At 41.6% G+C, this 25,340-nt stretch overlaps 2 protein-coding genes and 1 long non-coding RNA gene across 9 annotated transcripts in view; 2 read left to right on the top strand and 1 right to left on the bottom strand.

The window, feature by feature from the left end:
- The window catches only part of LOC306940464, a 687,363-nt gene that overhangs the window by 221,099 nt on the left and 440,924 nt on the right, over positions 1-25,340 (bottom strand). The gene's annotated exons all lie outside the window — the stretch shown is intronic.
- LOC306922438 (chemerin-like receptor 1) lies at positions 1,136-8,079 on the top strand. 5 transcript variants are annotated; one of them, XM_079500054.1, is made up of 4 exons: positions 1,605-1,736; positions 2,735-2,812; positions 3,538-3,645; positions 6,142-8,079. In XM_079500054.1, exon 4 carries the CDS (start codon positions 6,151-6,153, stop codon positions 7,201-7,203), a length of 1,053 nt encoding a protein of 350 aa, XP_079356180.1. In that variant the 5' UTR covers positions 1,605-1,736; positions 2,735-2,812; positions 3,538-3,645; positions 6,142-6,150; the 3' UTR covers positions 7,204-8,079. The 5 variants fall into 5 exon arrangements, with proteins under 5 accessions (XP_079356181.1, XP_079356180.1, XP_079356179.1 ...); XM_079500052.1 differs by having other exon boundaries at positions 1,613-1,918; positions 3,495-3,645; XM_079500053.1 differs by lacking the exon at positions 3,538-3,645.
- LOC306930566 (multiple C2 and transmembrane domain-containing protein 2-like) overlaps positions 12,924-25,340 on the top strand; it is a 51,713-nt gene continuing 39,296 nt past the window's right edge. The window contains exons 1-5 of one of the 3 annotated variants that reach the window (XM_079511595.1): positions 12,924-13,139; positions 15,977-16,049; positions 18,354-18,617; positions 18,884-18,978; positions 19,534-19,780. In XM_079511595.1, the coding sequence (XP_079367721.1) occupies positions 18,411-18,617; positions 18,884-18,978; positions 19,534-19,780 (549 nt within the window). In that variant the 5' untranslated portion in view covers positions 12,924-13,139; positions 15,977-16,049; positions 18,354-18,410. Of the gene's footprint in view, positions 13,140-15,976; positions 16,050-18,353; positions 18,618-18,883; positions 18,979-19,533; positions 19,781-23,255; positions 23,363-25,340 lie in introns of those variants that run through there. The other 2 variants (XM_079511596.1, XM_079511597.1) reach the window with 2 other exon arrangements.

Genomic DNA, 25,340 nt, shown 5'->3' on the forward strand with positions numbered 1-25,340 from the left:
GTATTGTCCCACTTTTGCTTTGGCAATGTAAACGTATATGTTAGCCCTTTGAATTGAATTGGAGAGTGAGCGAGTGTGAAAGTTGGTGTCGAACTATTTCCTCCGAGGTGGAAAGCCTGGTGATGCGAGGTCAGTGCCGAATCAACCCCAGGGCCCTGTCGCTACACCAAATCAAAGCATGCATGTGATTCACATGCATGTAACACTTTTTGCGTTCACCCGTGTATGTGTGTTTTTACAGCCTGTTTTTTTTGGGGGGGGAGGGGCACTTTGAGACCCAAAAGCAGAAAAGCCCTGACATCCCCCTGTGTGTGCATGTGTGCGTGCGTGTGACACTATTGTGTCACTTTTTCCAGTTGCTCCTTGCTGGCTGCTCCTTCATTATGCTTGTGGAGTTACACTACTGCATAGTATCAGTACCCATATCTATTCTCAGCAAGTTGTCTTGTGTGAGGTGAGTGAACTTACTTGCACATTATTTTTCCAGCAAATGTTTGTGATGGAATGTCTTTGTTGTATTCTCTCAGGTCTTCTCCTATATGCACTTGTCTATTCTTTATCTCACGTTCAGTTTTTCCATATTGGGTTCTCATTAAGTCCCATATAAGCTTCTTCTGTGTTTCAACAAAGGTTATTTAAAAGCAACACAGGGATAATAATATTTTGTCTCATTTGCATCACAGTAAGAGGGGAAAATGAGACAAAATATACATTTTGAGTCAGACTGATCAGTCAGACTCATTTCATAGAAAAATAAATCACACCCGTGTGAAGTGAGTGGTGCAAAAGTTCCAGACCCACAGGAACGCGCCCAGGGTACCGCCCCGCGTCCGAAACGGTCGAGAAATGACAGAGTTACCCTGTGGGGGTACCCGGGGGGGTGCCCGGAACATCCAGACCCCCAGAAACGGGCCCAGGGGGGTTCTGGCCAGCCGCCCCGCGTCCAAAATGGTTGAGAAATGACAGAGTTACCGTGTGTGTGTTGTGTGTGTGTGTGTGTGTGTGTGTGTGTGTGTGTGTGTGTGTGTGTGTGTGTGTGTGTGTGTGTGTGTGTTAGGCTCACTTGGTGGTGAAAACCAACCAACACTATTTTCAGGCTCGGACGGACACAGCCAGCCAGCCAGGGACACAGTCAGCCAGGGACACAGCCAGCCAACCAGGGAGCCAGGGACACACATAGCTGTCTATTGGAGTGGTTGCACCACTCAAAAAGTCTGTTTTTCTTTCTCACAATGGCTTAAACACTAAATCAATTCTCTGAACCAAATGTCTAAACATCACACTTAGGTAGTTAGACACAATAGGCAAATATCATGCACTCGTTTTTGCTAAATTCTAACATTCTCACCCTAGCTGTCTGTAAAAAACTCAACAAAAAACATCACTTGTTGGAGCTATTCACTATTTTGTATTTCACATTTATTTGTTTGGTATAATTATTGTATGCATTATTATTTCAGTTTATTTGTGTTCCAGTTAAAGGCTTTTATTTTGAAGGTATTGGGTAATTGGGGTGTGCACAGGTGAATTTATTTAACTGTCATCAGACAGGCACTCATTCAGATTGGCACTGGGAAGGTGCAAGAAGGTGCAAGTTTTTACCAGGGTGACAGGGTCAAAGCAAACTAGCAAAGCAGTTATTTCCATCATGTTTGCCATATTTGTCTGTGAAGGAAATGGAATAAAATATCACCAACCTGCAAGAGCTGTTTGGACATCGACTCATTTATCCCTGCGTAAGATCCACTATACCCGGTGCCTCAGTGGCCTTTTGAGTTTTATTGTTGTTGACAAATAGCCACTACATCACTCATTAAACATATTTTACACTGTGATGTACTCATGTTGCAAAATGGTAAATATGGACTGCACAACACAAGGACACCAACAACTGGAAATTGGTGCACTTTCTAATGATGTGAGTGTGTATGTGTGGCAGCAAGAAACTCTCCGTTCCAACCAGTATTCACGTTGAGCTTGATTGATTGATTGAATACTTTATTAAAAAAAGGGATGATAAAAATATAAACCCAGGAAAGCACTATGGATTCATTGTTTCTATTGGGGTCCTGTTTAATCAATTAATCGAAAACTAGTAAACCTACAGTACTAGTGAGAAAAGACTTTGTTTGTCCTCTATGGGGGGAAAAATGTCTTTGTTTACTGTGTCCCTCCCCCTTCAGCTTCATATGTAGCCTATATAGAGCGTCGCAGTCCTGCCCCCTACCAGGGCCCAGGAAATGATTCTCCGTTCATTTTCCTCATAGACTTTTCAAAATGTATTTATTTAAAGACCTTTTAAGTGTTGTACAAAGCGCCAACTCTTGTCGTGGCAAATCATGACCAAACACATTTTTTTGGGGCCAAAAACACTTTTTTTGTTTTTTTTCTTCTTTGTAATTATTTGTTTGGTCCAAAATATTGTGTTTTGTTGTCATGATTTGTCACGACTCGAGTTGGCTTTGTCCGCGGCGTAACCGTCTTTAAATAAATACTTTTTGAAATGTCTATGGGTGGGACTGTCTGCCCAAGTGTGGAAACACTGACTACTCCCATAGAGTTATAAGGGCTATTTTTGAGTCTCCTCCCACCAATGGATAAGAAACTGCTGTTGGACAACCAAAAACACTAGCTGGGGTGTAGGTCGACAGTCCCGAATATGTTGATGGTGTGCAGTGTCCTGTTTTTGTTGCTTCCTCTTTGTTTGTGACTATTGTCATCTCACTTTTTCCAGTTGCTCCTTGCTGGCTGCTGGTGGAGTTACACTACTGCATAGTACCATATCTATTCTCAGCAGGTTGGCTTGTGTGAGGTGAGTGAACTTACTTGCACATTATTTTTCCAGCAAATGTTTGTGATGGAATGTCTTTGTTGTATTCTCTCAGGTCTTCTCCTATATGCACTTGTCTATTCTTTATCTCACGTTCAGTTTTTCCATATTGGGTTCTCATGAAGTCCCATATAAGCTTCTTCTGTGTTTCAACAAAGTTTATTTAAAAGCAACACAGGGATAATAATATTTTGTCTCATTTGCATCACAGTAAGAGGGGAAAATGAGGGAAACTCATTTCATAGAAAAATAAATCACACCCGTGTGAAGTGAGTGGTGCAAAAGTTCCAGACCCACAGGAACGCGCCCAGGGTACCGGCCCGGATCCGCCCCGCGTCCGAAACGGTCGAGAAATGACAGAGTTACCCTGTGGGGGTACCCGGGGGGGTGCCCGGAACATCCAGACCCCCAGAAACGGGCCCAGGGGGGCAGCCCGGTTCTGGCCAGCCGCCCCGCGTCCAAAATGGTTGAGAAACCGTGTGGGGGTCCCCAGGGGGACCACTGTACTGTACTGTACTGTCACACCCAAAATCATCATATATACTGTGTGTGTGTGTGTGTGTGTGTGTGTGTGTGTGTGTGTGTGTGTGTGTGTGTGTGTGTGTGTGTGTGTGTGTGTGTGTGTGTGTGTGTGTGTGTGTGTGTGTGTGTGTGTGTGTGTTAGTTAGGCTCACTTGGTGGTGAAAACCAACCAACACTATTTTCAGGCTCGGACGGACACAGCCAGCCAGCCAGGGACACAGTCAGCCAGGGACACAGCCAGCGAGCCAGGGACACACATAGCTGTCTTTTGGAGTGGTTGCACCACTCAAAAAGTCAGTTTTTCTTTCTCACAATGGCTTAAACACTAAATCAATTCTCTCTAGACTCTGAGTCTAAAGTGATGTCCGGTAAGAACTTAACCGAGATGTCAACCCTGATGAAGAAGAGTGGATCTGAAGATCCCTTTTTAATGCAGAGATACCACTAGACCTATAGAGCCCTCTCTGGTGGCAATAGGAGTCAAACACTTAGCAACCATTGTTGTCTTAACACCTGACGACTAGGACCAACAGACCACCACCAGTGGGAGTCTGGGACCACCAGTGTTATAAAACAAACATGGGAAAATTCTCCTTCTACAGCACTGTCACCCAAGTGTGGAATGCCCTGATCCCTTCCTTTAAAACATGCCTGAAAATCCACCTTTCAGTAGGCCAAAGGCACATAATTATAGTGTTTTATATTTTGTATTGAACAATATTGAATTGTGTTGTTATTTTTCGTGTCATGCTTATGAATTGAATACATTAGGACCCGAATGGAAACAAGATCGCAAGGACTTTGTTTTGGTGCTGCTATCCCTTTAGACTCTAAAGGGATAGCAGCACCAAAACAAAGTCCTTGCGATCTTGTTTCCATTCGGGTCCTAATGTATTCAATGTAAAGAGTACATTCAAACACTTCATGGTCTAAAGTTTAGACCATGAAGTGTTTGAATGTACTCTTTACATTTCTGTCTAATCAAGTATTCAATCAATCAATGAATCAATTGGAGCCTTCAGGCTCTGGTGGCAATAGGTAATTGATACGGCAAATCTGGCTCTGCAAGTTCTCTCATCTATATATTTATATATATATATATTATTATAAAGAGAGCCTACTGTCAGCTGTCCAGCAGTCCAAATATTATTAAAGTAAATTTCAAAATGGTAGACCTGAGGCCTACCATACCAGGCCTCAGGCCTGAGGCCTACCATTGCGTGGCACATATATGCACAAAATGTCTATGTTCACAGGCTTCTGTGTGCGGCCTATGAGGGCATCTGAGCATGTGCGGCACTACAAGTCTTACACCATATGCGTTTGGGAAACCCAGCCAATGTTATTACATTCCTGGGCCAACCAAATGTAAGACATACCACAGTCGTCCAATATTTTCTTCACCTGTGCAACCCAAGGTGACACATGGACACCTGTGTTAAACAGGTTAAGCAGACAGTCGTACATTATTCGACTCGGTTTACCCTCTTTTCCTTCGATCAACTGGGCCCAGTACCCGATAAGTCTCTTTTTAACAGAGATACAAATTGGGTACCTCCCCAGCTCGCCATACACCATATTACTACAGGTAGTTGTTTTAACTTTTAGGATATACTTAAGAAATGTAAGATGTAATTTTTCAAATTTTTTAGAACCCCCAGATTTCACATTTGTACAGCCATGACTGGTGAGACCAATTTGTCAAAAAGATTTAGTGCAACATTTACTGGTAAATCAAATGATCTACATTTACTAAGGAGGGAGTACATGGCACATGAGGCCTGCTTGTGAAATATCCCTTTCAACATATAACGACACCAACAACCCAAATTATGTGATCTGTCCGATTGGACAGAATACATTACCGGTATTAGCCACTTTGCACAGGTGGCACAGACACTATCAATGCATCTCTAACTTTGATTTAGTTGTATAGGCCTACAACATAATATTTCAATGTACTGTAATGTATTGTATTACTTGCAGTACCGTAAATTGTGATTACCGGTACAATACTTTTTAAATTGCGAATTGCATTTACAACATTTTCCCCCCTGTTACTATATGGACTGATGTGTTCTAATGTTGTTGTTGTTGTTATACTGTAGTTGTTTTTCCCATGTACTGTTTCCTAATTGTTCTGTAGCATTTATATATTTCTGATATAGTATAATGTGGGAAACGATATAGTCCCAAATGTCTAATTGATGCATCTAGATTATTTCCTTAGCAATTATTCTTTTTCAATTAATTAAATAATCGAGAAGCACATTCTTTTTAATAATCTTACAAGTGTTGCACAATCATAGCTGATCTGCAATCTCAACGAGGGCCATTGAGATGTGTTGTGAGCATGTACTGTAGATCAGATATCTTCACTATAAAAAAACGTAGGCTACATTTACCCCTCAAAATGGATTGTTTCATTAAAATTGATTATCAATATCTTTTTTTAATCAATTGTTACACCCATAATAAATGCACAATGTAGGTACATGTGTCTCCTGTCACAGGCCTAATGGTGTATTTTATTTTATTTTATGTTATATATTATGTAATCTGCTCGTAAGGATCTGGAGTGTCAGTTTGGTATTCAATTGATCATTGTTTGCAAACCGTCATGTCGGTTTATTGTAATTGTTCATGTAAACTGTAAAAAGTGTCCTGTAAGTCCATATGGGCTGGGCTTCTTCGGAAGCATGACACTTAAATAAAGAATCAATCAATCAATCAATCAATCATGTAGTGTCGCCACAATGAACTTAACTTATGTATTTCATTGTCTTTAGGAGTGCACCATGTCATCCATGTCAACAGTGACTTCATTGCCCAACTATGATGACTATGGCATGGCTGATTACGGAATCATGGATTATGATTACGTTGTTCCTCCATACGACTTCAACATCACATCAACACCACCATTGTGCACTCAGCAAGCGGAGTGTGTCATCCTGGTTGCGGTAAATGTGCTCATCGTCCTGCTAGGGCTTTTGGGGAATGGCCTGGTCATCTGGGTTATCGGCTTCAAGATGAGGAAGAGGAGGACAGTCACCACGACGTGGTACCTCAGCCTGGCCCTCTCCGACTTCATCTTCTGTGCAATGCAGCCTTTCAACATCAATCTACATGCAACAGGAGTTTGGAACTTTGGACTATTCATGTGCAAGTTCGCCCCCTTTATTTTGTTTCTCAACATGTTCAGCAGCATCTTCCTGATGCTAATCATCAGTGTTGATCGTTGTGTGTCTGTTGTGTATGCGTTTTGGGCCCAAAACAATCGCACGATGAAACGGGCAGCAGTCGCCGTTGTGGTTGCCTGGCTCTTCTCTATGTTGCTGAGCATTCCCTCCTTAGAGGTTCGTGACACAATAGAACATGGTCAGGTTATTCAATGCTACAACAATTTTGAAATGTCAGTCTTCAGCTCTACACTTGTCCCTGTCTTTCGCTTTGTTCTAGGCTTTGTGTTTCCTCTGGTGATCATCACTGGGTGTTATTCTATTATCATTGTAAGGATGAAGAACAACAGCATGTACAGGTCTGCCATGCCCTTCAAAGTCATGACTGCCCTGATAGTCACATTTGTCATCTGTTGGTTTCCCTACCACATCTTCATTTTACTAGAGATTAACCACTTTCACAATGAATTCATGATAACTGGATTGAAGATATCAATGGTTCTCGTACACGCAAACAGTTGCCTGAACCCGTTTCTCTATGCATTCATGGGCAAAAACATCAAGCGGAACTTTTTGAGTGCTTGCGTTTCAAAAATGGAGAATGCTTTCAGTGAGGAGAGTCCCTCTGAGTCTGAAAAAGTGGTTACATTTATGTCTGAAGCTGTCTAAAAAGAAATTCGCACCAATTCCACACCAATAATTTGCAATGAAACAAAACCGGTGAAATACATTGCAGAGAGAAGTCACAGTGGTTAATTGACCCGTTGCAGGTCGGCACTGTTTTGAGAAGTACTGAATCAGTGGTGTGGATTTGGCTTTATTCTTCTTTTTTCTCAGCTTTAGAGAGTAGTATAGGTAGGTAGCAAATGCAGCAGTAGATAGATAGATAGATAGATAGGGCTCCAATTTCGTCTCATCTTTCTAAATACACTGTTTTGGGATTTAGCAGTGGGGAAGGGGTGTTCCCCCACTAAAGTTGGTGTTTTGGTTACCTGTCTAAATCCACACCTCCGTTAGTGTATAGTGTATATAGTATAGTATCTCTTTTTTGCAGTCTGGCCATTGAATTACTGAAGACAAGAGGTGGAAATAATGTATAAGACTATATGAGGTTGAAAGTTTGATCTCAGGTCTGATCCAGACTCCTCCCCTGATTCTCACGCTCCCCAAATAGAAAATGAGTCAAAGGGACTCCAGTGTCACCAAAGGTTATGGCCTTATATGGCCACTGACACTGACATCTGACATGTTTGTATCAATAGAGTGGACAAAGGTCTTTGGGCTTTAACTTCTAATCTTAAATAAATAGTGTCTCAACAGGTAGGGGGTTGAAGTAAGCAGTTCCTTTTGTTTTAAGACTTTCTCTTGATTTGTTTTTAAACCTAACTTTGTAGCTGTTCTAAGTTTTAGCTTTCTATCTTCTAATTGGATACATTACTTTCTTTTATTGGAATTTTAGCTTTGATTTTTATTGTGCAAGGTTTAGTCTCATTTTAAAAGTGTTTATCCTTTTAAGTTTAACCTGAGAAGAGTACAAACCATCATTTGTTGAGAATCACAGGAATTGAATACATCAAACCTCTCACCAGGGGGGGTGATCGCATCAGGAGACTGAACCAGAGAAAAACATTCTGGATTCACACCCTGGATGCAATTACCCCGCCTGGCCTGAATGAGGACATAGACTTCATGTGCTTTTTATAGGTTAATTTGGGCTCTATATTAACCTTTGCTTCATTTACTATTGTCTGTGTCCTCCGGTTTACATGTTATATCCTATTGATTATTTAGCATTTATATCTGTTTTTAATGGTGTAGCCTTCCAATGTATTTATATAGCTTTAAGTGTACTTTTTCTTGTGTTTGGTCCTTTTTTCACTTGTTTCTTTTTCCTTTTTTCTATTTAATGATTGCCTGATTGTTCCTATGTAATAACGATGTAATGAGTTGAACCACGTGATCCATTTCTAAGTGGTTAATTGTAATTGCTGGACTGGTCCCCACCTGGTTCCAGCCCTATTTAATGAGTTTGTTGCGCTGTGTGTTGTTGGCCCTGATGAAGACCGTATAGGTCGAAACATGTCGGTTCAATAAAATATTTCCTCCTTTTAACATTAAGTGTGCCCGGATCTCCTCTTTGCTCTACATCATTTTACCAGTTAAGCCTCTCAATCATGACAATCAGGCACGTCAAAGCTGACTTAATTGTGAGCCTTATACCGTAGGTGCTAAAGCTGAGAGAATTTATTGTTTTTACTTTTTCGTGATCTTTCTCATACTAGAATGTAATTCCATTTGGATCTTGTAATCTGAGTCTCATGATCTGAAGGCTTGTGAGTTTTAGCCCATTATTCTATAATCTATATTATTGAACTATTGTAATCAAATTCTATGTATTTTTGTCAATACATATATTTTAAATCTTTACTTGTTGGCTTTCTTTCTGTGTATTAAAAGTGGATATATATACATGACACTGCAGAACTCATAAAAACACAAGTGAACATCAGAACATAGTAAAGATTTACTGATATAAATGTTTTCCTATCTCATATTGATATTAGTATATTTATACGTACACTACACCACATTGCATCTAACGATAGCCCCGATGTATGTCAACTTTATCTTTGAATCTGCCTTATAATGTTGTAGTAGTAATGTTCTTCTTTCATGCTAATATAAATGCACCAAGTGTGTGTGTGTGTGTGTGTACGTCTGTAATCCACATAACTCGAGAACCGTTCGCCCCACCAATTTCAAATTTGACACACTCGGACCACACCCCCACAGGGAGTGCAGTGCCTGAGCTGGATGCCCAAACACTCCATATTTGGGCATGCCTGACACAGAACTCCATATACAGGAATAAAGGGACACAGAGAGACAGATACAGAAATCTCCATATATGGGCATAAAAGGGACACAGACAGATGGAACGGGTACTCTGACACGGGTACAGCGGGTATTGTATAGCCGGGTGGGGCAAGGATCTCCAACTTCCTACAATCTGCCTTGAAATGTTCCCACACGGAAAGGACTTATATGAAACTTATATGTTCATATATGTGCATCATGAGACATATATGCATATATGCCATATGGCATATATGCCACATTCAGGTCCATACATGTGCATATAGATAAATATGACATATGCATCATATAGATTATAGAGCATATAGCTCTCATATATTGTCATATTCATGTTCATAATTTTGCATACAGATCACAATGCATCATATTTAGCTCCTATAGGCTATTCCACATCCAGATTCATAGATTAATACACCATATAAAGCTCCTATTTAAATGTCACATCCAAAACATTTGCATAATGTATATAGCAGGGGCGGACTTGTAAGAAATCACCAAGATTTAGGCAACAAAGTCTTATGCACTGTTGCACACCTGTATGCTCTGAGGCGGGTGCGTAGGCAGGGCTGCAATGTATTCAGAAAAATGCGAACTTTATTTATAGGCAACGTTTCGGTCAAAGACCTTCTTCAGGCATCTGCTGATAATAGGTAGCCAGTGAGCCACGTACATAGATAGCTAGCCCTGGTCCAGTGCTTACAGCGAGTAGAGCGAGTCTCTCTACTCGCTGTAAGCACTGGACCAGGGCTAATAGATAGCCAAATACAGTACACACACATAGATCCACAATGACTCAGCGGTCCAGGCACCTTGGCCGGTCTTGCCATTTCCTGTCAGCCTGTCCCTCTATAAAAATATAAAATAAAGGCGAAAGCAGCAAAAAAAGAAAAGATCCACAATGACCAATCACAATCGCCCCCGTGAATAGGGAGTTCAATTAACACAGTGGATCATCATAATGAAAACTATGTACAGATCAGTGGTATATTAGTATCGCAACGCACCTCAATATATCACAATAAAGCAGAGCATTTTTATTTTTTACAAATGTCAAACATACAAATAAAAAAAAATAATAATAAAACAGGCTGTGTTCGGACAGGAGTCCTATAGTGCCTGAATAGAGAAGTGAAAAAAAAGCAATAATTAGAAAAACTACATTTGATTTGATTATAACATCACATTAAGTAGGAACTCAAGACTAGACACTGCAAGGATGAGGAGGCGAAACAAAACAAACATTACATTAAAAAGTTATTTTCTTTAGCAGAAAATGTCGAAATATAGCTTTGGCCTTTGTTATTTGGGCGAGAAGAAGTTGAAGATTAAGAGTTTGAGATGAAGAAGTTGCCTAATGGATGGCCCGTCGATCGAATATAAGCAGGCAAGTCCTTCATCAGTTGTTGTAGTATTAGCAAATACAGCAACTACTATAGTGATGGGCAAATGAAGCTTTTATGAACCACTGAACCACTTGAACCAATCGTTTCACAACGGGTTCAAACTTCGAAGCTTAAGTGATAGTGACATCTGCCGGCGAAATGTTAGACTGCAGTCAAATATTAGGTTGGCCTTAGAGGCTTTTAGACAGGTGTTTGTACTACACACACAGACTGAATATCTTGTTTTTTATACAAATACAGATTGATGTGTATTGTGTTATGGCAGAGTGTGCTTGGGAAACAGGATGTGGTGGGGAAAATGGCAAGGGTATGCTTGTGTAACTCAAAGATTTTTATTTATAGCCGGGGAGCCACACAGGCCCAAAATTGGACAGGACCTGTGATGTCATGAATGAGAGGCCTGCTCTGCCGGAAACATTGCCATTTTTGTATACCACACCATACTGTAGTGTAGACAACCAATATAAGGCAACATTTCCCAAATTTCATCATGCTTTAAGTAGCATGTGACAATTGTGAAATGTCAAACTAGGGGGTTTTCATGATTCTGAATCCATTCCAAGCATTAGTTTTGCATGAAAAACACTCCTTGGCCCCCAGTGTCCCCCCAGTGCCTCCCCAGTGCCTCCCCAGTGCCTCCCCAGACAGCGCCCCCCCAGTGCCTCCCCAGACAGTGCCCCCCAATGCCTCCCCAGACAGTGCCCCCCCAGTTCCTCCCCAGACAGTGCCTCCCCTGTGCCCCCCCAGTGTTCCCCCAGTGCCTCCCCAGACAGTGCCCCCCCAGTGCCTCCCCGGACAGTGCCCCCCAGTGTACCCCCAGTGCCTCCCCAGACAGTGCCCCCCAGGTTCCCCCAGTGCCTCCCCAGACAGTGCCCCCCAAGTGTCCCCCAGTGCCTCCCCAGACAGTGTCCCCCCCAGTGATTCCCAAGACAGTGCCCCCCTAGTCAGTGCCCCCCCAGTGCATTACATTACAAAATCTGAGGGCGGAGCTTACTGGTCAAAGTGACAGATATGTTCTCCATGAGTCAAGGAACATGTGGAAACAAGTGCCATGAATTTTGGCCAAACGAGGCATGAGTTATGCCTGTTCAAAGGTTTCATTTAAAAAAAGAATGCCATAGCGCCCCCTTTGACCAATTGGAGTAAGACTGGTTTCAGTGCTATTTGGCATGACCCTCTACCATATACTGTAAAGCTGCATAAGCATATGACGCTGCATGTATGTATTAGGGGCAAAAGAAGAATTCTCACAAAACGGCAATTTTCATTGGCTCATAAAACCTTAATTTTTTCACTTAAAAAAAGTATATATATACTTTTTACTTTACTTTCCCTTATACTTTCCCTTGTCTGTATAGGTCCAAAGTTCACGTGTAGAACCTTTCGTGCATTTTGATCAAAGATCCTTGGAGGAGATGCATTTTAACTGATTTTCATATAATTCAAAATGGCAGGTGATCTAGAGGTCAGAGGTCAAAAGTAAGAGCATGAAACTTGTTCGGTATGAGGAGACGCATATGTGTGTTGAGGTTTCACTGCCAAACGGTTCATGAGCTATGCGTGTTCAAAGTTTGCATTTCTAATTGAGTGCTATAGCGCCACCCTTTGGCCAATGGTTGTGGGGTTCGCATCCTCACCGTTTGGCATGGCCCTAGCTACCATATTTCCAAGTTTCGCGAAAACCGACTGCACGGTTCATAGCAATAGCAGTTCAGCCATAACTGCTATTTTTGGCAGAAGGAGAAGGAGGAGAAGAAAAAAACTAACTATAACAATAAGGACCAAGTCCTTTCAGGACTGCTTGGTCCTTTAAATAGCATAAATATATATATATTTATGCTATTAAATTAATTAATTCATTAATTTAGCATATCCATATATATGGATATGCTAAATTCATTATTGAATAATACAAAAGATACATGGAAAGGCCTACACATTTTTCACATGCCTAGATATTTCATTTGGTCATACGTCTATTGTATCCCATTTATAAATGTATTTAGCTTTGGCGTGATACCACCTGAAGGCGGAGTTGAAGGGGTGCGCATTCTTGTACACGCAGCCAGGGAGGGACAGACACACACACACACACACACATATCACATCACAGTGCATTCATGTGCGTTTTGTAAACATTACAATGTTGCTGGCCAGCGGTGGTTCCCCGTCACGGGCACGCGCGCACGCACTGGACTTTATTTTATTATTTTAATCAAAGTAAGAAGAACATGCATGGGACCTATTATGCCGATTTTTAACGCGTGTATCATCACTTTTTAACAGGAGGACCCAGCTCTACAGGTTGAAACTCTACCGAAGCAGGTAAGACTTAAAAAGGCAACACACGTTTACAGAACACCTGTAGGACGTCTGTGTCGCTAGCCGAAAAATAGTCCCTGACAACAAGTGGATCATGGCTCTTTTCTTGTCGGCCAGCGACGCTGTCGGCGTGTTTCGTCGGTCGATCCTCGAAAGCGACAATGAATGCAAAACACGCCGCGTTGAAATCCAGGAAATCACTTTCTCTGACACTGACTAAGTAAAATGTGCAGGTCTGCAGGATTTAGGCTACTAAACAAACAAACAAACAAAAACAGGCGTACGAATTTTTTTACACTAGTTGTAGTCTGTAGTACATGGCAGGTGTAAGGTAGCCTAGGATTTAGACATTTTCCTATGTGTCAAAATCAATAAAATACATCTACGACTCTATACATCTACGAGTCTCCTTAGGCTTCATGGCAGCCTGGCAGGTACAGACAGTATACAGGTCTGTCTGCCATGGCAGGTTTGCAAGACGTTTATGTTCGGGTTGAGGTATATAGGTTTAGAACTTTAGGTTATAGTTTAGCCATGGTTCACACAGACACTCTTATGATATGACAGTCATGTTTCAGGGCTAGATATAGGCCACCCCCCCCCCCCCCCCTTTTCACCTCACTGTATATGTTACCTCCATTATGATGAATTCCTGTTCTGTTCTTTGTCTATATAGAAGTGTCTATTTGTACGTCTCTAAATGTTTTGATGAATTGAACATGGTGGACCCTGTTGTAAACAAGTGTAATGCTTAATTGGGTCGTCCACTCACAGTTAACAGCCTTTGTATTGAGTTTGTGCTTGAAATGTACTGTAATTCTGCAAACTGTTCTTGAGCTTAGCCCAGATACCCTGGGTAAATATAGTAACTTTGCTTTGGGAGGATCCTTTATTAAAACATTTGAGAAGCAGTGGGGCAGATGACACAATGGTTTCGAAAGATCAGAGAAGTTAACTCTTTAGACAATGGCTTCATGTGCGTTGCCCCTACATGTTGTGTAAATTAGAAGTGCATTCTGGGAGTGTTCTGTCAACATTGATCTTATCTCTCCTGAAATACACTAGAGAGGGGAAATGTGTAGGAGTGGGCCTGTTTTGATCTGATTAGCTCCCCTGATATGTAAAGTAAAGGTTATTTTTAACTGAGTGAGAGGCTGACAGGGAGACAGTAGGACAGCTGAGTGTATTATTAATTGATTGAGTGATTATTTGGTTTATTTCGAATATGCAAGGAACAAAGCAATAACAAAGATATATGTTCGAAAAGGAGTGCACAGAAGTAGCCTAGACCTCCAACCATTCTCCATTATAATTAACAATAACAATTACTTGCTGGTCTATAACTATTTATAAACGAATGTATAATATCTAATGTTAAATATTAAGAATGCACAGGAGAGAATTTTAGGAACAGTATGCCTATCAAGATTTCTGCCTCTGCATCTATTTTACATTTCATTTGCAAGTTTACAATGCAAGAAGGGTGTGTGTACCCATAAAAATGATGTTGTGCAAGCAGTAACATTCTTCACAGAATGGTAGGCCCTATTTTGACAAAGAACCTGACATGAGAAGGCCTGTGTAGTAGGCTACTCTGCATTGCAGTGGGTATACATACACATTTCATAGGGGAAATGGGATGTTTATTAGAATGGCAATAAAAAAAAATCACACCCGTGTGAACTGAGTGGTGTAATATAGCCTGTCTGACGTAATGAAATCATGTCTGACGTAATGAAATCACACCCGGGTGAACAGGGTGAACATAGCAACCATGCTCATTTTTTCTGCACAGACTAGTAAAGCCACCCGGGTGAACAGGGTGAACATAGCAACCATGCTCATTTTTTCTGCACAAAAAAGCCAGTTGTAGGAGTGGTTTACACCACTCAAAAATACAAGGAAATACAGGAAAGTTCTGTCATGAATTTTGATGTTCTAGTAGTCTGTTCAAGTCCAATGAACAGTAACATACAGGGTTGGAGCGTCGACCATATATGGTGGCATGACGTGTCACAAGGCGTAACGGACTGACGACCATATATGGTGGCGTGACGTGTCACGAGGCGTGAGGGACTGACAGTGACGGCCATATGGTGGCGTGACATGTCCTGAGGTGTGAAGGACTGACGGCTATATATGGTGGCGTGACGGATGGAACGATGGACGTAACGACGGACTGACAGGTTTTGCACGTTTTCATAGTAATCTGCGATCTACCGTCGCAATAAAGGAACCATTTATTTGTACATTAACTGATCAAATCAGTCAGTCTATCAACTAAAGGTCCCCAGTATTGTAGTCTATGGGTCCAGAACGTCTATTTAGCAAATCATACACTACATATGCACTACTATGCAACGGTAGGCTATCAGGAATTCTGTTAATCTCCAGGGGAGGCTGGGTCAGCCTGGGTGTGCTGCCTGGTAGCAGCAATTTGGCAACCTCACAGAGGAAATGCCTTTGTTTTCTCTTATCTGACCATCATGCAAGGCGTGCTTGGCCTCAAACTGAAAACATCAATCGGTTTCTCTCTAATGAAAGTCTACTGGGCCAGTTGTTTCTCCATTAGTAGACTCATTGTGGGTCCGGGCACGCTGGTTACAGAAGCCTGCTGGGAACTCAAAGGCCTTCAATTGTAAAGGCAAAGCACATTAGGGGCACAGCTGTGGCTCAAGAGCAGGGTTGCCAACTCTGCTTATTTACCGCGACTTTGGGCCTGTTTTTTTCCCCAGAGTTGCAGGAAAAAATTACGAGTCGCGGGTTGCATTTCTTTTGGGCTTGTTTTAAAAATGTGTGGCTTGTTTTGAAAATCTAACAAGCCAACATTTCTTTGATAGGTTTGGGGGAGTATGAATCACATTGACTGACTGAATCGACCTGGTGTCTCTACTTGGCTAAACCCTGGCTAAAGTAAAAGTATGTGAGTAATAGTATAATCATTTAATAAATGACCAAAACATGCATTATTATAGACATACATAATATGATAAATGCATCACATACCGGTATTTCTTATTAGGATTATATGGCCATATTATAGGGCTTGTTTTGCCTTGTTTTTCGAGGGGAGATTTGGCTTTATTTCTCTCGCAAGAGTTGGCTTGTGTTTGGCTTGCTTTTGGAGGTGTGTTGGCTTATTTCTCTCACGAGAGTTGGCAACACTGCTCAGTCAGGAGGTAGAGCGTGGCCACTTGGGAAACGTGAGGTTCCCGGGTTGATCCCCGGCTGTGAGCCGATGAGCAGGTTGGTGCCTTTGGTATGGTTACTTTCTTTGGCCGTTGGCGTGTTTTTTCCCCACGCACACTACGCCTTTATTGACATGCCCAAAGACATCATGAGTAAAAACAATCAGACCAGTCTGAAGCGAGTGGTGCAATAGCACCCCCTATTGGTACTCTAAACATAGTGACATAGTCCCACCGGGAGAAAGCTGTTCCTTGGAGTGGTTGCACCACTCAAAAAAAGGTTGCAAAGATTTGGATGAAATGTCAGCCTGGTTTCCAGGCTGGAAACCACCAGACTCGAAATGTAGTCTAAAGTATAAAGTAGCATAAAATGATAAATATACTTACTTTCCACTACTGCATCAATGGTACAGAAGTACTAAATTATATTAGTTTACAAGCACTGGTAAAGATGCAGATGATGCAATATAAAAAAAAATGCCTAAAGTTATAATTGAAAACCAAACAAGCAAGCACAAGTCTGGCTTTGGTGCTTTTCAGAATGAGTTTAAGGTGTGCGTGCGTTATGAGAAGCAGGGTGTAGCTGTAAAGGAGGATGCATGCTCTACTTCCCTGAACAAATAAAATGTTTAACAAAGGCTGTAGTGCTGTAAGAAGGGTGGCATTATATTGTTACAATATAAACAATATAATGCCACCATACATACATACATACATACATACATACATACATACATACATACATACATACATACATACATACATACATACATACATACATACATAGATGCATACGTGTGTGTACAGTACGTACAGTATGTATGTACAGTACAGTACAGTACAGTACAGTACAGTACAGTACAGTACAGTACAGTACAGTACAGTACAGTACAGTACAGTACAGTACAGTACTGTGTGTGTGTGTGTGTGTGTGTGTGTGTGTGTGTGTGTGTGTGTGTGTGTGTGTGTGTGTGTGTGTGTGTGTGTGTGTGTGTGTGTGTGTGCGCGTGTATAAAATACATACATTAAAGGGGCATTCCACTAATTTTCAACATTTTACTATGTCATTAATATACCTTCGAGCTGTTGTGTGGAACTGGAAATAATAAAAAGGTTCCCCCATTCTGTGTTTCCTAGAACTAGAGGTCTGAAAAAAATCATTAACATGGTGAAACACATCTTGATGATGTCATCAAGATGTGTTTCACCATGTTAATGATTTTTTTCATAATTACAGTTCTAGGAAACACAGAGTGGGGGAACTTTTTTATTATTTCCACACAACAGCTCTAAGGTATATTAATGACATAGTAAAATGTTGAAAATGGGTGATTTTCCCCTTTAACCACTTCATTTTGGCCATTTGAAAATAGCCGAGTTTGTAGCTTGTAGATCTGCTATCTTCAAAAGATTTTTATACATTTGAAAACTTGAAACGGGACATTCTGCATTAATGAGTACGTTTGGTACTTTAAGTACATTTTGATGCCAACGCTTTTTTATACTTTTACTCAAGTACGCTTTGAATTCCGGACTTTTACTCGTAACAGAGTATTTCTATATTATGATATAATCAGTAGCATAATCGGAATCGGCCATATCGGCCATGAAAAATAAAAATGCCATATCGGAACCGGTCTAAAAAATAATACAGATTATTTAATCGTTTTAATCGGCAAAAAATAAATAAAATGTAAAATGTAAAAATTGTGTCTAGTACCTCTAGTCTAGAACAAAAAACAATTAAAATATGATGTAAAATCTTAGGTCAAAATAAACTTTACATTTTCCTATGTTTAATTTGTGTACTCATGTCATTCAGTTGTGAAAACAGACACTTGGAAAAGAATAGGCTATTTATTGATTGATTGAATACTTTATTAACAGGCTTTGGGCCAAGCTACTAGGGCCTAGGCTTGTTTCCATTGTGGTCCTCTGTATAATATCGGAGATCGGATATCGGTCATAATAATTTCATAATCGTGCACCCCTAAAACTTACCACTGCCAACTTTCCACGTCTTCTCTAGCTGTTAGTGATGAGCAGGCAGTAGCAGACAGACGGAGGACCCCCCCCCCCAGACACCATGGACCCCGATAAGAAGCCTGGGCGTCTGGCCCAGCTTCGCCAGCGAGCCCGGCCGCTCCTCAGCAGCCTCCGCAAGGGCAAATTCAACCCCTACAAGCATGCCGTGCACCCCGAGTACGAGGTGGACCAGCGAACGCTCAGCTCCTCCGCCCCCGATGTGAGATTATATGCCAGTCCACGAAACCCGCCGGTGTCTCAGGCCAAGGTTATTATTTGTTTTTTCCACTTTTAAAACTGTTCTTAGCTGTAGTTTAATTTCTTGCTTCGTTTTAGTTATTATTTTGTTTTTTTATTGTAATGTGTGGTAGTCAGGGGCGAGATTGAAAAAGAAAATCCAGAAAAATCTACCTAAGTTATAGGTAGTTTTGTAAACACACAATACAGTTTCACATACAGCAGTTATGTAAAATGTGTTTTCAACTGTAGTTTTACTGTGTGTCGTTAGTTAACAATAATAACCTTGTCTCTCAGGCACACATCACAACCACCGCATCCCCGCTCAGCAGGCCTCATCTGGGGCACGGCAGCAGCGACAGCAACCTGGGTGCTTCTGGAGACGGACGGAGGTAGGGCCAAAACTAGACATTATTTCAGTAGCGATTATTCCATCAATTACGTCTTTTTGAGGGGCGCAAGCCCCTCCTATATACTGGTTTAATGTTTGTTTTGAGTTCAATGTTTGTTTTAAAAACGCCATTGACAATGAAGGGAAAATGTACGTTCTTGTCCCTAACACAAACATTAAATGCCATTAACAATAAAGAGAATTTAATGTTTGTTTTGTTTGTCACCATTATGTCACCTAAATCAACATCAGTTGATATATAATAATATATTAGCGCCCCTCACTTCACACGGGTGTGATTTTTTTGTATTAATCGAATAATCTTGAATATTTTCTTTTTGATAATTTGTTTAATATTTTATATAAACTAATCAGGTTTTCTTTTATAATCAACTACTGCAAATTAAGGTTCATTGTCTGATTAGCCTGTCTGATTAATACGATTATTTGAAAGTTACACAGAGGCACGTTCCCAGATCGAAAGGTGTAACAGCGTAAGTGTAACAGGTCTAAGTGGGTTTATAACTAGATGTTAACTGTTGACTACTCCTCCTAGAAGGAAGCCACACGGTGTGGACAGTGTAGACGGCTCCTCCTCCTACTCCCAGGAGTCAGCTTGCAGCAGCGGCAGCGAGGAGGAGCAGATGGAGGAGTTTTATGCTGGGGAGGAGGAGGAGGAGGACGAGGACAAGTGGCAGAGCTACTGCACTGGCATGGAGGCGCAGCAGCAGGAGGTCCCAGCGTCCAGCAGAGGAGACCCTCCTCCCAACATGGAGATGTCCCACTCCCACCACACGTCACAGGTGAGGAGGAGGAGGATGCTTTGTCATGTGTTTTGATGGTTTTTTTTTTTACATTTAAAACATTGCCATGTCCTTTCTGTTAAAGTGTTAACTTTGTTTACTTTTCGCTGTTTGCTGAGTTTGGATATGTGTGTGTGTGTGTGTGTGTGTGTGACGTGTGTGAGTGTGAGTGTGCGTGTGCATGTGTGCGGTGCACGTGCGTGTGCGTGCACGTGATGATTGACATTTTAAGAGGTAGAATATTTTTTATATTCTTTTACCTTTTTTCTTACCTCTCTACTCTTACCTGTACCATCTGGCTTCCCCACGGGGATCAAAATCTTAAACCTTAAACAAAAAACAAAACAGGGTCTTCCAGTAATACAGCTGTCAAAGGTCATATGCTTTTAAAGTAGACTGCTTTGCATGTGCATAGAGCTGAGTTTGGGTTCGGTCGGAGGTCAGAGCTTGTGGATGGACTCTTTTCCCCCGAATGCCCTCCCCCTGCCAGAATAGGCATGTTGGGGGTGAGACTACTGTAGTCTCGCGTGGCCAGAAGGAAGCTGGCATTTCCGTTCACGAAAATATATTTTAAATAAAATATCTTTACATTTTATTTTCTGATTTCCATTTCTGCTAAGCAGCAAGCTATATATGCTTATATGATTTCGATTTATATTAGGATACATTTGCGCGACTGTAAAGACGACACGGAAGTGGGGAGGAGGCTTCACTTACGCTTTATCGCTTGCTCATGATCAGAGCTTCCGTGCTCCAGACTCTATGACGGTAGCATTTGAAAATTGCGTGAGGTAACGTGAGAATAGGGTGAGACCATCCAGCCACGTACACCACCACGTTGGTAGCTCTTGCTGAATTAGTAGTAAGCCTATATTTACCTAGTTTGGTGCATGTATGCTCGTGCAATACGTGTGCACTTGTCCGTTTTCTCTTTTGTTGCATCTTGTCTTTATGAAACAGACAAAAGGAAAGCTGAGAAGGCCCGTGGGGCAAACAGACAGACAGCCGGACAGTAGGAGAGCACACAGGGTGTCAGTGGACAGATGGGATGTAGGGATAAGACAGCCGGTCCAGTTGAGCCTGCATCTAGATTCTAGATTCTAGAAGCTGTTTTATTCTGATGAATGTTTGGCCACAGGGTCGGATGACATGTTTCCAAACATGTGTTGGGCGTGTCGACACTTTCAGGTTTGTTGGTCTGACAAGGCTGTTGAGGCTAGCCTTATTTCATACTTTGTTGTATGCTGGCGTCGTGCAGCGAAATGAGCAGATCTACAAGCTCACAACGTACGTGTCACATACCAGTATGTTGTAATGAGCAGATCTACAAGCTCACGATGTGTCACATACGTGAGATACCAGTATGTTGTAATGAGCTGATCTACAAGCTCACATTGACGTGTCACATGTTGTTTGCTATTTTGTAAGCTATTTGACAAATCTTTGCAATTTCTGCGAATACTGACATGCCCTTAGCACAGTGGTTCCCAAACCTTTTAGGGCGAGACCTAAAAGAGAGATTAGACGTCTGTCCGGTACACAGAAAATAGCAAATCTACAAGTCCACTCGGTTAGTCTGTCATCGATTGATAGGACAGCTACTACCGCTACAAGCACCTACTTACACGGCATCTAGCAGTGCTCTTAAAGTATCTGACCATTCTTGTAAATAAAAGCTGTACTACACGGCGTATGAGACAGCTAGGTTAATCAGTCACCATAAGGCAACAATAATGATAATCTCCCAGCAAGCCGGAATCAGTCAGCCAGTCAAAGCGTTGGCTAATATCAAATATTTGCAGTAGCATCCTTTGTCAATAGCCAATTGTACTTGGTACAATGTGGAGAGCAGTATGTTTATTTCTCTGTATAACTTCCACCCATGTATCTCCATTAGAGGAAGGAAATGACATTTTGATAGAGCCACTGGTGTCATATTACTATAGTATGTACTGTGCATTACTGTATGTGTAAGAGAGAACACATGTTAGTGCTGCAACTATCCATTATTATCCAAGCAATCAGTCTCTGGGCGGCAGTGGCTCAGGGGTAGAGTGGCCGGTATAACAACCCAATGTGAACCGCAAGGTTCCCAGTTTGATTCCGGGCTCCCCCCAAGTGTCCTAAAGCAACACGCTGAACCCCTAATTGCTGAACCCCCGACGTACAGGTTGGTGCCTTGCATGGTTTCCTCCACCATCAGTGTTTGAATGTGGATGTAATGCACAATCTAAAGCGCTTTGGATAAAAGTGCTATATAAATGCACCATTTAGTCCAGGGGTTCTCAACGTTTTTGGCCGGGGACCCCCGGAAATGCTTTGGCAATGTCTCGGGACCCCCGCCCCGCCCCCTCCCGACCCCCAATATAAATTGACTGCTACTTGACCTTAAACCATTTTGGGCGGGAACCCCTTTTGGTGTTTTAAGCATTGTTATAATTTAGCTATTGAAAAATAGCAGATCTACAAGCTCATAGCGCGCCACCGAGTGGCGCGCTACGAGCTTGTAGGTCTGCTATTTTTGAAAAATCGTGAAAAAAATATTTAAAAAAATAATCTTTTTTTTTTTTTTTTTTTTTTTAAATAATTTGGGGACCCCCTAAAATAATTTGGCGACCCCCCGAGGGGTCGCGACCCACGGGTTGAGAACCCCTGATTTAGTCTATCAACTCCTTTTTTTGATTCAAATAACCGAGATCATCATCATCCACATCATCATCATCATCATGCATCATGCTCTTTTGTGTTTATTTTTTCTCGGAATAAAGGTTTAGCCAAATCATCCTAGAGAGATAGAAAGAGGAAGAGTCATTAGTCTTTTTTTTTTGTGGCTTTTGCCTTTATTTTATATTTTTTATGGAGGGACAGACAGTAGGCTGACAGGAAATGGGGAGAGAGATGGGGGAAGACATGCAGTAAAGGCTGTCGGGATCGGGAGTCGAATCCGCGGCACACTGCCAGACTGGATTACCAGCCATGGTGCCTGGACCACTGAGCCACGGCCCAGGCCAGTCATTAGTCTTTTGACAAAAGTTCCTCATGCTGTATTTGTCACACACAACTGTTCACAACTTTGCACATCTTTAGAAGAGAAACACCCACAAACAACACTGTGACAGCTATTTGCAGTTGAGGTGGGGATGCTGGGAAATGAGTGAGTGAGTGAGTGAGTGAGTGAGTGAGTGAGTGAGTGAGTGAGTGAGTGAGTGAGTCACAGTCAGTCAGTCAGTCAGTCTGTCTGTCTGCGTGTGCTAAAATGAATAATGTTTATTTAGCATCTGTAAACATTTCAATAGAAGCACAATCAAGAATATGTAATTAGTAGGTAAAATGAGGAAGAGAGCAAGCAAACGTGGAAGTGTGTGTGTGTGTGTGTGTGGGGGGGGGGGGGGCTGATTAGGCTGCCGTGTCTCTGCACAGCTAGGCAGCAAGACTCTCTCCCTCCCCCATAAACACAAGTAGCTCTATCAAAGTTTAATGTACTTTCATATAGCAGCAGCTAAAAAAGAAATTAAATCTAAATGTAGTTTACTCTGTCGCTACAACATGGGACAGGACCCATCAACAAGACTGGATGTCCGAGTAAGTTGTAATATTACTTATTACTTATCTTACTGTGTACCTACCGTATACAGTGGTGGACAGTAAATCAAGTACTGTACTTAAGTACAATTTTGAGGTATTTGTACTTTACTTTATTTAGTATACTTTTACATCTACTCCACTACATGTCAGAGGCAAATATTGTACTTTTACTCCACTACAATTAATTGACAACTTGAGTTACTAGTTACTTTGTAGATTTGGATTATTATTACAAAAGATATTAACCACTTCAGGCCTATATACATTTTGGCCATTTGAAAATAGCCGATCTACAAGCTCACTTTTTCCACCACTGACTGTATGTATATTAAAAGTCATCAACCTTAAATAATATAGTTGATCTTGCTATTTTGTTTAGTCTGAATGCGTGCACATGTATGTTAGATCAGTGCGTAATATGTTTTTAGATCACAGAGTTGTGAAGTAGGGGGTCGTCAGAATTGGCCACCCACGTCTTGTGTGTGTGTGTGTGTGTGTGTGTGTGTGTGTGTGTGTGTGTGTGTGTGTGTGTGTGTGTGTGTGTGTGTGTGTGTGTGTGTGTGTGTGTGTGTGTGTGTGTGTGTGTGTGTGTGTGTGTGTGTGTGTGTGTGTGTGTGTGTGTGTGTGTGTGTGTGTGTGTGAGAACCTGGGGAAGATAGGTACGCTCCCGCTCACACAACGCGTTGCGCGAGCGTATATGCACTGAACTGAGTCTTTACAGGTCCGTTTTAAGTATCAAAGGTTTAAGTGATGCTGAATTTGCAGCTCAACAACAGCTAATTCATCCTAGCGTAATACCAATATTTTGAGCGTTGTTTTTTTTATCTCGATAAACGATAATAACAATTATCGTCCCATTCCTATTTCTAGTTGGGTATTCCGCTAGAAATTAGGGGTGGGACGATATGGGTACCTCACGATACCCTCGATAACGATAATATCACGATATTCGATATATTGCGATATTTGCGATATATCGATATATTGTATGAAATTTCATCAACAATATATCACGATATCTGCAAGTACAAAATACTTGGAACTGAAAAAACGCTATTTTCGTGCTCGGACACAGGGAGGGACACACACATAGCTGTCTATAGGAGTGGTTGCACCACTCAAACACTAAATTAATACTCAATAAACTCCCCCTTTGCCTCATACCCTCATCATAATACCTCACTAACACCACCAACTGACCATTATCACTGGTATAATCATAATGCCTCACAAACACCACCAACTGACCATTATCACTGGTATCATTATAATACCTCACAAACACCACCAACTGACCATTATCACTGGTATCATTATAATACCTCACAAACACCACCAACTGACCATTATCACTGGTATCATCATAATGCCTCACAAACACCACCAACTGACCATTATCACTGGTGTCAGTGGACACTGCTGGGGAAATGCATTCTGCATTTTGTATTCCCACAAAGCTGTTTGGACAAATCACCATCCAGTAATTCAGTACTTCTGGTTGCTGTGGAATATGAGAGTGGGATTTGCTTTATTTTAGCTGTCATTTCCTCCTTTTCTAAACATGTTGTTCATCACTTCATTATGAACAACATTATTGTCTCCACCAGGCCGAAGGCATGGGGAGAGAGTATGTTTTGCACTCCGTCCGTGTGTGTGTCCGTCCTTCCGTCCGTCTGTTACCAGCTAATCTCCGGCACCGTTAACCCGGTCGATGCCAAACTTTGCACACACACTCCCTGGATGCCAACAATGAACCTCTGCCCCACATTTTCCAGAACGGCCTGTTATAGCGCCACCATGAGGCAGCTTTTCACATGTTTTACCTAAAACTGCACCGATCTGCGTGAAACGTTGCATGCACACTCCCTAGAGGCCAAGGACAAACCTTTGACCTGCATTTTCCACATCTGCCTTTTATAGCGCCACCAGGAGGCCGACTTTTGTAAAACACATTTTTTGATATTACTCCTCCAGA

This window comes from Electrona antarctica (assembly GCF_951216825.1).
Source record: "Electrona antarctica genome assembly, chromosome: 1".
Classification (NCBI taxonomy): Eukaryota; Metazoa; Chordata; class Actinopteri; order Myctophiformes; family Myctophidae; genus Electrona; species Electrona antarctica.